At 47.2% G+C, this 12,500-nt stretch overlaps 1 protein-coding gene across 3 annotated transcripts in view; it reads right to left on the bottom strand.

Annotated features, from left to right (window-relative positions):
- The window catches only part of LOC110000786 (CSC1-like protein 2), a 47,395-nt gene that overhangs the window by 4,017 nt on the left and 30,878 nt on the right, over positions 1–12,500 (bottom strand). For all 3 annotated transcript variants that reach the window (XM_065960807.1, XM_065960806.1, XM_020656143.2), the window contains 15 exons: positions 5,239–5,290; positions 5,020–5,128; positions 4,793–4,863; positions 4,519–4,599; positions 4,229–4,352; positions 3,889–4,022; positions 3,351–3,488; positions 3,102–3,255; positions 2,906–3,012; positions 2,078–2,164; positions 1,932–1,997; positions 1,686–1,848; positions 1,446–1,551; positions 1,114–1,281; positions 241–356 (listed from right to left, as the gene is read on the bottom strand). In XM_065960807.1, coding sequence (XP_065816879.1) covers positions 241–356; positions 1,114–1,281; positions 1,446–1,551; positions 1,686–1,848; positions 1,932–1,997; positions 2,078–2,164; positions 2,906–3,012; positions 3,102–3,255; positions 3,351–3,488; positions 3,889–4,022; positions 4,229–4,352; positions 4,519–4,599; positions 4,793–4,863; positions 5,020–5,128; positions 5,239–5,290 — 1,676 coding nt within the window. The remainder of the gene's footprint in view (positions 1–240; positions 357–1,113; positions 1,282–1,445; positions 1,552–1,685; positions 1,849–1,931; positions 1,998–2,077; positions 2,165–2,905; positions 3,013–3,101; positions 3,256–3,350; positions 3,489–3,888; positions 4,023–4,228; positions 4,353–4,518; positions 4,600–4,792; positions 4,864–5,019; positions 5,129–5,238; positions 5,291–12,500) is intronic.

Consider the following 12,500-nt stretch of genomic DNA (forward strand, 5'->3'; position numbering starts at 1 on the left):
GTGAGACAGACACAGAGTGAGACAGACACACAGAGTGAGACAGACGCAAAAAAGTGAGACATGTAGAGTGAGACAGACACACAGAGTGAGACAGACACAAAAAAGTGAGACATGTAGAGTGAGACAGACACACAGAGTGAGACAGACACACAGAGTGAGACAGACACACAGAGTGAGACACGTTAAAGAACAACATGAACCCGTCTCACTGATCGTTGTCAAACTCTTGGCGATGATTACCTTGTAGTTGTGAGCGCTGAGGTACTTAAAGTGTCCAAAGCAGACGTGAGACAGACACACCACGATGGTGACGATCAGAACCACCAGCGTGAACATGGACGTCGGCGTCTCGAAACCTGACATCACATTAGCATTAGTTAGCATTCAGCTAGAAGTCATCGTGTTACTCATACAAACAAGGTTAACCTGTTGTTACAAAACAACACCAGTTTGTTACCATGGCAACAAACATAAGGTCCTTTAGAGACTGACTCACTGCAGGAGACAGACTCTAGTGGACACTGGAGGAACTGCAGCTGTAAAGTTAGACATTTTAACATAGAGCTCTATGGGGACTGACTCACTGCAGGAGACAGACTCTAGTGGACACTGGAGGAACTGCAGCTGTAAAGTTAGACATTTTAACATAGAGCTCTATGGGGACTGACTCACTGCAGGAGACAGACTCTAGTGGACACTGGAGGAACTGCAGCTGTAAAGTTAGACATTTTAACATAGAGCTCTATGGGGACTGACTCACTGCAGGAGACAGACTCTAGTGGACACTGGAGGAACTGCAGCTGTAAAGTTAAGACATTTTAACATAGAGCTCTATGAGGACTGACTCACTGCAGGAGACAGACTCTAGTGGACACTGGAGGAACTGCAGCTGTAAAGTTTCTGATGTGTCCGACACCACATGAATGCACCATTTGTCAGGACTTGTCTCGACTGACTTTAGCTCATCTTGCTTTAACTTCTTTAAACAGAGAACATTTGTACTTAATTATAAGTTGTCTCAGCAGGTTTAACTTTTTAAGACTTGCCAATGACAGTGATGAAGCAGAAAAGGTGTTTCATTGGCCAGTTTGTGCAGCAGGGTGCGGGGCTTACCTGTCCGCACAGTGGAGAAGAAGAGCAGCCAGAAGAGGCATAGGATGGGTGCAGCCACCACCTGAGTGACGGCTCCCGAGTGGATCTTCTTGTCCAGTTTGGAGGGCAGGTAGGCGTAGTACATGTTGTACCTGTCCACCAGGTGTTTGAGCAGCATGTACATCAGACCTGCAGGAGGACAGGTGAGTCAGCCAATCACATCGGATCAGGGAAGTCATGACTCAGCAGTTTGACTCGATGGGACTGACTTCTGACTTCTTGTGTTCTGATTGCGTATGAATGATAGAGTAGAAGGAGCAGTGCATTATGGGATGTTGTGTGATGAGACTGACCGAAGGGGACGATGATGGGGCAGGTGATGCTGTACGCCATGACCACGGTGAACACGTTCATCATCCAGGCGTACGCCGCTCCGAACTGAAACTCGTAGGCCTGATGCTGCAGAGACCAGAGACAAGGTGTGAGACAGGAAACAGACACAGCAGTGCCCCCAAGAGGCTGAAATGCTCATCACACATCATTTAAAGACTCAAATCAAAGTTTTAAATGCTACTGTCAGTGTCGGCCCTCACCCTCTTGACGTTGCGGCGGTCAGCGGCAGAGCGAGCCAGGCACAGGCGGATCATGTACATGAGCAGACCGGGGATCCTCAGCAGGTCCATGGCGTTCCCGATGAAAGCCGAGGCGATGACGTAGTTCACGAAGAACGCTCCGTTATCTGGCAGGAAGACACACCTGAAGGAGACACAGCGCCGCACGGTAAAAATGATACTCTTAAATATTTGATCAGTGAGGGATCCAATGTGTCCAATACTCACTCAAACCGGACTGTAGCATCATCCAAGAACTTCTTATCAAAGAGCCAACGGAAGAAAACATCCAGGCTGGAAGAAACAGGACAAGTCGGTGAGGACAACAGAGGTCAAAAGTCACTCTGAAATTTAGAGTGGATATGTTTTGTTACCTGCTGAGCCCGAGAGACGGCAGCAGCAGAACCATGAAGATCAGGAAGGTGTAACATTTATGCATGGTCGTCCTGTTCTCTCCTGACCTGAGGGCCCACAAGAACGGACAAATCAAGGTCAAACAGACATAAATGAAGGGTTAAATTTAGGCCACACCCAGGTGAAATATCCATACTCAAATCAAGATCAAATCAAAGTTTAAACCAGATAAAGCATGTGTTAGATCAAGGGTTAAATCAGGATCAAATAAGAGTTAAACCAGGGGTCATAATAAGGTTGGAACTTTAGGGGTTATTATTGGGTAAAAATCAGGGGTCAAATAAACATCAAATCAGGGCATTTCAGGGTCAAATCAGAGGAAATCAGGCCCTATGTAAGGTCAAACAAAAATCAAATATGGTCGGAACCGGTATAAATCTTGGGTTAAGTCATGATAAGATCAGATCCAATTTGGGGTTAAATTAGGGTCAAACTGGGGTCAAATCGAGGTTTAAACAGGATGAAGCCAGGATTGAATCAGAGTAACAGCAGGGTTAAATGTAGGTCATAACAAATGTAGGTAATGGGGTTGAAATCAGTCTAAAATCAGGACTCTTCAGGAACAAAGGAAGGTCAAGCTGGGGTCAAAACTAGGTTAAAATATGACGTAGGACGATTACTGATTTATAGTGCTGAGGCTTTATTGGTAGTTTGTTACGTTGTGTTGTTATTTTCCCTGAAAACTGTTCAGGTGAAATCATTCTCAGTTTAAATAATAACAGTTTAAATTATGTAATCCTGACTGTCATTGGTCGACCTGTCGGCGTTTGACACAGCAGCAGGGTTACCTGGTCCAATGAGCCTCGAAGAAGGCGGAGTAATAAACGATGGTCGGGAGCAGAGAGGAGAAAGCCCAGAGCAGCAGAGTGGGGAAGAACTGAGTGACGATCGGATTCTGTACACAACAAACAAACAAAGAGGGTCAGAGGTCAGGGTCAAACAGTCCCCGTCCGTCCTGGAGATCTGCTAAAGGTGGTTTCTTACGTTGAGATACTCGACGGGTTTGGTGACGTTGAACTTATCCATGGTGGAGATGATGATGGCGGGCGTGGTGAGGAAGAAGAGCAGCAGGAACAGGATGCAGTTAATGATGAAACAGCGGATCCACCAGGAGATCCCGCCCAGAGACAGGTGCTCCCTGCAAGAGGAAACGAGGACACATCAGCTGAGTCTGACGGCTGTGTTTGTTTTGTGTATGCTGGGGTCATCGGTGGTCGGAACTTAAGGACATACCAGCGTACGTTCTGCGGGTCGGGCGCGTACGAAACGCTCCACTTGTGAACATGAAGAGACTCGCTGAACTGAGAGGATCGTGGCTCCATCCGACACCGACAGCCCTGAACCTGACACGCGTTGAAGTCCTTCAAAATACTGTGAAAACAGGGAGGTGGGGTCAGGGACAGGAGGCGGAGTCAGAGGTAGGAGGAGGAGTCAGAGAGGGAAGGCAGAGTCAGAGATGGGAGGCGGGGTCAGAGAAAGGAGGTGGAGTCAGAGGTAGGAGGCGGGGTCAGAGAAAGGAGGCGGAGTCAGAGAGGGAAGGCAGAGTCAGAGATGGGGGCGGAGTCAGAGAAAGGAGGCGGAGTCAGAGATGGGGGCGGGGTCAGAGAAAGGACAAATCAGATTTTCATTAAGACAAATATATTTCTAGAGAACACATTTCTTTTTTAATTGGTGGGGGGGATTAGGGAGGGAGAGGGTTGTTCTCATAAAATGGGCGTGGTCACAGTGTAGGGCGGAATCGTGGAGAGGGCGGGGTCGGGTTGTGTCTTACATGGCGGTCATAGCCTCGTTCTGGAAGGTGACGAAGGCCATGCCGAGCGGTTTGGTGTGGACCTTCTCCTTCTCCTTCCTGTACTCCTCCTTCAGTTTGGACTCCCTCTTGGTGTAGTAGCTGACCGCCTCCTCCTGCAGGACGAAAGAACGCAGCTGAGTTCATGCTAACATGCTAGCAAGCTAACTAACAGATAAGACTAAATGCCAGCTCTCCGAGGGGATGTCAGACCACCAAAGTGATCAGGCTTAAACATAAAGGAACCACCATTTTTTAACAACCTACGAAATAAAAATGTGATTATGTGTGAACAGAGCGTTAGCGTTAGCATTAGCATCACCTCCTCACAGCCGGTGATGGCGCAGCAGCAGAGGTGTCCGCAGGGTTTGGGGTTGATCATTGTGGGAACGTGTTCCTTCGCCATCAGGTCTGTGAAAAACTTCTTGCTGCGCTCCGTCTTCTTCCTGAGACACACACACACACGCACACGCACACGCACACGCACACACACACACACACACACACACACACACACACACACCTTTAGGATTAGGAGGGCTACAGATTCTAAACTCCTCCCAGGAGCTGTACTGTGTGTATCCCAGCATGCACTGGGGCTCTGTGTCTCACCTCTCGCCGTTCAGAGCCATCAGTTTGGCCACGTTGTAGCAGATCCGAGCCTCCAACACCGTGCAGTTCTCATACGCCTGTCTGAAGAAGAAAAGACACAAAAAGAAACTTTAGGACTAAAACAAATCTTCAACAGAAACCTTCAGTTTTAACGTTTGACTTTCCATAAAGTCTGTCAGTCTCCTCTACCTCTGTACGGTGGCCCTGAAGGTCAGCCCAAAACATATATCTTAAAACATAAATTCTAGTTCAGAGACGACTTCTGTGAACTTACTCAAAGTGCTGTTTGATCTGAGTCTCCTCGGCGTACTTAGAGATGCCGTTAATGAACAAAGTGCGCTTCACCTGCAAGACACAAAACTGGGATTAAAAACCAAGTGACAGAAAAGAAGAAGAAACACAAGAAGAGAGTCAGAGTGATTCTTTAGTGTCGGGTTCAAACATTCTCATTTCTAAGTGATCCTCTTTTTAAATAGAGTCGTCTGCTCGTTATGGTCCTACCAGGTCGTCCTCCTTGTAGTGCATCTTAGACGTGTGTCTCCTCATGCTGTAGACGGTCAGGAGCAGATACATGAAGGCGAACACCGTGTGCAGCCACAGCAGGTTCGTCCTGAACACAAACAATTCAACATCAAGTCAAAGCTTTCATAAAATCATCAACTTTAATAATGAACTTCACTGTTTGCTGAAACCAATCAAATCAATCCATCTGGGACTCACCCAGACTTCAGGTTGGCTATCGTGGTGCGTCCGAAGCTGTAGGCGTTGTTTTCTGAAGAAAACAAACAAACAAAGAACATCAGCTGTCAGAGAGAAGTTCTGTGTTTGTATGAAATGTTGGACATGTTTAGATTTAGAAGAAGGGAAATCACTGACAAAACATCTGATCCACTAAAACTAATCATGATCAGAGCTCACTCCACTCAGAGGAAAGCAAACACAGGAAGTCATGGAGGATTCTCATTCTCAGAAACTTTACACACTGAATGACTGCAGATCAGAGGGAGGAGTTACAGCTGCAGCTCTGCACATCATCAAGTATTAAATTGAGTTTATTCAGGGGATGGTGTGGTGGTGGAACTGATTACAGCTGATCCCTGATCTGTTCAGGTCCCCCCCACGGTTCAGGCCGCACGTGAAATCTCTGAACAGAGCGTCACGTTGTGTTTAAGGACGTTTTTTCAAGAGGTCATCAGCCAAAACCTGACACTAATCAAGTGGAGTCAGAACGACCGAGTAAGCCGAGATGAGAAACACGATGTTCGCTCCAAGGTCTGATATGCATTCAACTTTAAAGTCAGTCTGAAAGTCAGTCTGGTGTGTAATTGGATGACTCCGATCTTAAGAACAAACACTATGGGAAGTAGAGCCTTCAGTTATCAGGCCTGCTCGTGGTACAGTCTCTAAATGTACTATGGGAGGTAGAGCCTTCAGTTATCAGACCTGCTCGTGGTACAGTCTCTAAATGTACTGTGGGAGGTAGAGCCTTCAGTTATCAGGTCTGCTCGTGGTACAGTCTCTAAATGTACTATGGGAGGTAGAGCCTTCAGTTATCAGGTCTGCTCGTGGTACAGTCTCTAAATGTACTGTGGGAGGTAGAGCCTTCAGTTATCAGGCCTGCTCGTGGTACAGTCTCTAAATGTACTATGGGAGGTAGAGCCTTCAGTTATCAGGCCTGCTCGTGGTACAGTCTCTAAATGTACTGTGGGAGGTAGAGCCTTCAGTTATCAGGCCTGCTCGTGGTACAGTCTCTAAATGTACTATGGGAGGTAGAGCCTTCAGTTATAAGGCCTGCTCGTGGTACCTACGGTCTCTAAATGTACTAGTGGAGGTAGAGCCTTCAGTTATCAGGTCTGCTCGTGGCACAGTCTCTAAATGTACTATGGGAGGTAGAGCCTTCAGTTATCAGGCCTGCTCGTAATACCTACGGTCTCTAAATGTACTATGGGAGGTAGAGCCTTCAGTTATGAGGTCTGCTCGTGGTAACTACGGTCTCTAAATGTACTATGGGAGGTAGAGCCTTCAGTTATCAGGCCTGCTCGTGGCACAGTCTCTAAATGTACTATGGGAGGTAGAGCCTTCAGTTATCAGGCCTGCTCGTGGTACAGTCTCTAAATGTACTATGGGAGGTAGAGCCTTCAGTTATCAGGTCTGCTCGTGGTACAGTCTCTAAATGTACTATGGGAGGTAGAGCCTTCAGTCATCAGGCCTGCTCGTGGTACCTACAGTCTCTAAATGTACTATGGGAGGTAGAGCCTTCAGTTATCAGGTCTGCTCGTGGTACAGTCTCTAAATGTACTATGGGAGGTAGAGCCTTCAGTCATCAGGCCTGCTCGTGGTACCTACAGTCTCTAAATGTACTATGGGAGGTAGAGCCTTCAGTCATCAGGCCTGCTCGTGGTACCTACAGTCTCTAAATGTACTATGGGAGGTAGAGCCTTCAGTCATCAGGCCTGCTCGTGGTACCTACAGTCTCTAAATGTACTATGGGAGGTAGAGCCTTCAGTTATCAGGCCTGCTCGTAATACCTACAGTCTCTAAATGTACTATGGGAGGTAGAGCCTTCAGTCATCAGGCCTGCTCGTAATACCTACAGTCTCTAAATGTTCTATGGGAGGTAGAGCCTTCAGTACCTACAGTCTCTAAATGTACTATGGGAGGTAGAGCCTTCAGTCATCAGGCCTGCTCGTGGTACCTACAGTCTCTAAATGTACTATGGGAGGTAGAGCCTTCAGTTATCAGGCCTGCTCGTAATACCTGCAGTCTCTAAATGTACTATGGGAGGTAGAGCCTTCAGTACCTACAGTCTCTAAATGTACTATGGGAGGTAGAGCCTTCAGTCATCAGGCCTGCTCGTAATACCTACAGTCTCTAAATGTACTATGGGAGGTAGAGCCTTCAGTTATCAGGCCTGCTCGTAATACCTACAGTCTCTAAATGTACTATGGGAGGTAGAGCCTTCAGTACCTACGGTCTCTAAATGTACTATGGGAGGTAGAGCCTTCAGTCATCAGGCCTGCTCGTGGTACCTACAGTCTCTAAATGTACTATGGGAGGTAGAGCCTTCAGTCATCAGGCCTGCTCGTGGTACCTACAGTCTCTAAATGTACTATGGGAGGTAGAGCCTTCAGTCATCAGGCCTGTTCGTGGTACAGTCTCTAAATGTACTATGGGAGGTAGAGCCTTCAGTTATCAGGTCTGCTCGTGGTACCTACAGTCTCTAAATGTACTATGGGAGGTAGAGCCTTCAGTCATCAGGCCTGCTTGTGGTACCTACAGTCTCTAAATGTACTATGGGAGGTAGAGCCTTCAGTTATCAGGCCTGCTCGTAATACCTACAGTCTCTAAATGTACTATGGGAGGTAGAGCCTTCAGTCATCAGGCCTGCTCGTAATACCTACAGTCTCTAAATGTTCTATGGGAGGTAGAGCCTTCAGTCATCAGGCCTGCTCGTAATACCTACAGTCTCTAAATGTACTATGGGAGGTAGAGCCTTCAGTACCTACAGTCTCTAAATGTACTATGGGAGGTAGAGCCTTCAGTCATCAGGCCTGCTCGTCATACCTACAGTCTCTAAATGTACTATGGGAGGTAGAGCCTTCAGTTATCAGGCCTGCTCGTAATACCTACAGTCTCTAAATGTACTATGGGAGGTAGAGCCTTCAGTACCTACGGTCTCTAAATGTACTATGGGAGGTAGAGCCTTCAGTCATCAGGCCTGCTCGTGGTACCTACAGTCTCTAAATGTACTATGGGAGGTAGAGCCTTCAGTCATCAGGCCTGCTCGTGGTACCTACAGTCTCTAAATGTACTATGGGAGGTAGAGCCTTCAGTCATCAGGCCTGTTCGTGGTACAGTCTCTAAATGTACTATGGGAGGTAGAGTCTTCAGTTATCAGGTCTGCTCGTGGTACCTACAGTCTCTAAATGTACTATGGGAGGTAGAGCCTTCAGTCATCAGGCCTGCTCGTGGTACCTACAGTCTCTAAATGTACTATGGGAGGTAGAGCCTTCAGTTATCAGGCCTGCTCGTAATACCTACAGTCTCTAAATGTACTATGGGAGGTAGAGCCTTCAGTCATCAGGCCTGCTCGTGGTACCTACAGTCTCTAAATGTACTATGGGAGGTAGAGCCTTCAGTCATCAGGCCTGCTCGTGGTACCTACAGTCTCTAAATGTACTATGGGAGGTAGAGCCTTCAGTCATCAGGCCTGCTCGTGGTACCTACAGTCTCTAAATGTACTATGGGAGGTAGAGCCTTCAGTTATCAGGCCTGCTCGTAATACCTACAGTCTCTAAATGTACTATGGGAGGTAGAGCCTTCAGTCATCAGGCCTGCTCGTAATACCTACAGTCTCTAAATGTTCTATGGGAGGTAGAGCCTTCAGTACCTACAGTCTCTAAATGTACTATGGGAGGTAGAGCCTTCAGTCATCAGGCCTGCTCGTAATACCTACAGTCTCTAAATGTACTATGGGAGGTAGAGCCTTCAGTTATCAGGCCTGCTCGTAATACCTGCAGTCTCTAAATGTACTATGGGAGGTAGAGCCTTCAGTACCTACAGTCTCTAAATGTACTATGGGAGGTAGAGCCTTCAGTCATCAGGCCTGCTCGTAATACCTACAGTCTCTAAATGTACTATGGGAGGTAGAGCCTTCAGTTATCAGGCCTGCTCGTAATACCTACAGTCTCTAAATGTACTATGGGAGGTAGAGCCTTCAGTACCTACGGTCTCTAAATGTACTATGGGAGGTAGAGCCTTCAGTCATCAGGCCTGCTCGTGGTACCTACAGTCTCTAAATGTACTATGGGAGGTAGAGCCTTCAGTCATCAGGCCTGCTCGTGGTACCTACAGTCTCTAAATGTACTATGGGAGGTAGAGCCTTCAGTCATCAGGCCTGTTCGTGGTACAGTCTCTAAATGTACTATGGGAGGTAGAGCCTTCAGTTATCAGGTCTGCTCGTGGTACCTACAGTCTCTAAATGTACTATGGGAGGTAGAGCCTTCAGTCATCAGGCCTGCTTGTGGTACCTACAGTCTCTAAATGTACTATGGGAGGTAGAGCCTTCAGTTATCAGGCCTGCTCGTAATACCTACAGTCTCTAAATGTACTATGGGAGGTAGAGCCTTCAGTTATCAGGCCTGTTCGTGGTACAGTCTCTAAATGTACTATGGGAGGTAGAGCCTTCAGTTATCAGGTCTGCTCGTGGTACCTACAGTCTCTAAATGTACTATGGGAGGTAGAGCCTTCAGTCATCAGGCCTGCTTGTGGTACCTACAGTCTCTAAATGTACTATGGGAGGTAGAGCCTTCAGTTATCAGGCCTGCTCGTAATACCTACAGTCTCTAAATGTACTATGGGAGGTAGAGCCTTCAGTCATCAGGCCTGCTCGTAATACCTACAGTCTCTAAATGTTCTATGGGAGGTAGAGCCTTCAGTCATCAGGCCTGCTCGTAATACCTACAGTCTCTAAATGTACTATGGGAGGTAGAGCCTTCAGTACCTACAGTCTCTAAATGTACTATGGGAGGTAGAGCCTTCAGTCATCAGGCCTGCTCGTAATACCTACAGTCTCTAAATGTACTATGGGAGGTAGAGCCTTCAGTTATCAGGCCTGCTCGTAATACCTACAGTCTCTAAATGTACTATGGGAGGTAGAGCCTTCAGTACCTACGGTCTCTAAATGTACTATGGGAGGTAGAGCCTTCAGTCATCAGGCCTGCTCGTGGTACCTACAGTCTCTAAATGTACTATGGGAGGTAGAGCCTTCAGTCATCAGGCCTGCTCGTGGTACCTACAGTCTCTAAATGTACTATGGGAGGTAGAGCCTTCAGTCATCAGGCCTGTTCGTGGTACAGTCTCTAAATGTACTATGGGAGGTAGAGTCTTCAGTTATCAGGTCTGCTCGTGGTACCTACAGTCTCTAAATGTACTATGGGAGGTAGAGCCTTCAGTCATCAGGCCTGCTCGTGGTACCTACAGTCTCTAAATGTACTATGGGAGGTAGAGCCTTCAGTTATCAGGCCTGCTCGTAATACCTACAGTCTCTAAATGTACTATGGGAGGTAGAGCCTTCAGTCATCAGGCCTGCTCGTAATACCTACAGTCTCTAAATGTTCTATGGGAGGTAGAGCCTTCAGTCATCAGGCCTGCTCGTAATACCTACAGTCTCTAAATGTACTATGGGAGGTAGAGCCTTCAGTACCTACAGTCTCTAAATGTACTATGGGAGGTAGAGCCTTCAGTCATCAGGCCTGCTCGTGGTACCTACAGTCTCTAAATGTACTATGGGAGGTAGAGCCTTCAGTCATCAGGCCTGCTCGTAATACCTACAGTCTCTAAATGTACTATGGGAGGTAGAGCCTTCAGTTATCAGGCCTGCTCGTAATACCTGCAGTCTCTAAATGTACTATGGGAGGTAGAGCCTTCAGTACCTACAGTCTCTAAATGTACTATGGGAGGTAGAGCCTTCAGTCATCAGGCCTGCTCGTAATACCTACAGTCTCTAAATGTACTATGGGAGGTAGAGCCTTCAGTTATCAGGCCTGCTCGTAATACCTACAGTCTCTAAATGTACTATGGGAGGTAGAGCCTTCAGTACCTACGGTCTCTAAATGTACTATGGGAGGTAGAGCCTTCAGTCATCAGGCCTGCTCGTGGTACCTACAGTCTCTAAATGTACTATGGGAGGTAGAGCCTTCAGTCATCAGGCCTGCTCGTGGTACCTACAGTCTCTAAATGTACTATGGGAGGTAGAGCCTTCAGTCATCAGGCCTGTTCGTGGTACAGTCTCTAAATGTACTATGGGAGGTAGAGCCTTCAGTTATCAGGTCTGCTCGTGGTACCTACAGTCTCTAAATGTACTATGGGAGGTAGAGCCTTCAGTCATCAGGCCTGCTTGTGGTACCTACAGTCTCTAAATGTACTATGGGAGGTAGAGCCTTCAGTTATCAGGCCTGCTCGTAATACCTACAGTCTCTAAATGTACTATGGGAGGTAGAGCCTTCAGTTATCAGGCCTGTTCGTGGTACAGTCTCTAAATGTACTATGGGAGGTAGAGCCTTCAGTTATCAGGTCTGCTCGTGGTACCTACAGTCTCTAAATGTACTATGGGAGGTAGAGCCTTCAGTCATCAGGCCTGCTTGTGGTACCTACAGTCTCTAAATGTACTATGGGAGGTAGAGCCTTCAGTTATCAGGCCTGCTCGTAATACCTACAGTCTCTAAATGTACTATGGGAGGTAGAGCCTTCAGTCATCAGGCCTGCTCGTAATACCTACAGTCTCTAAATGTTCTATGGGAGGTAGAGCCTTCAGTCATCAGGCCTGCTCGTAATACCTACAGTCTCTAAATGTACTATGGGAGGTAGAGCCTTCAGTACCTACAGTCTCTAAATGTACTATGGGAGGTAGAGCCTTCAGTCATCAGGCCTGCTCGTAATACCTACAGTCTCTAAATGTACTATGGGAGGTAGAGCCTTCAGTTATCAGGCCTGCTCGTAATACCTACAGTCTCTAAATGTACTATGGGAGGTAGAGCCTTCAGTACCTACGGTCTCTAAATGTACTATGGGAGGTAGAGCCTTCAGTCATCAGGCCTGCTCGTGGTACCTACAGTCTCTAAATGTACTATGGGAGGTAGAGCCTTCAGTTATCAGGCCTGCTCGTAATACCTACAGTCTCTAAATGTACTATGGGAGGTAGAGCCTTCAGTCATCAGGCCTGCTCGTAATACCTACAGTCTCTAAATGTTCTATGGGAGGTAGAGCCTTCAGTCATCAGGCCTGCTCGTAATACCTACAGTCTCTAAATGTACTATGGGAGGTAGAGCCTTCAGTACCTACAGTCTCTAAATGTACTATGGGAGGTAGAGCCTTCAGTCATCAGGCCTGCTCGTGGTACCTACAGTCTCTAAATGTACTATGGGAGGTAGAGCCTTCAGTTATCAGGCCTGCTCGTAATACCTACAGTCTCTAAATGTACT

This window comes from Labrus bergylta, chromosome 1 (assembly GCF_963930695.1).
Source record: "Labrus bergylta chromosome 1, fLabBer1.1, whole genome shotgun sequence".
In the NCBI taxonomy this organism is placed as follows: Eukaryota; Metazoa; Chordata; class Actinopteri; order Labriformes; family Labridae; genus Labrus; species Labrus bergylta.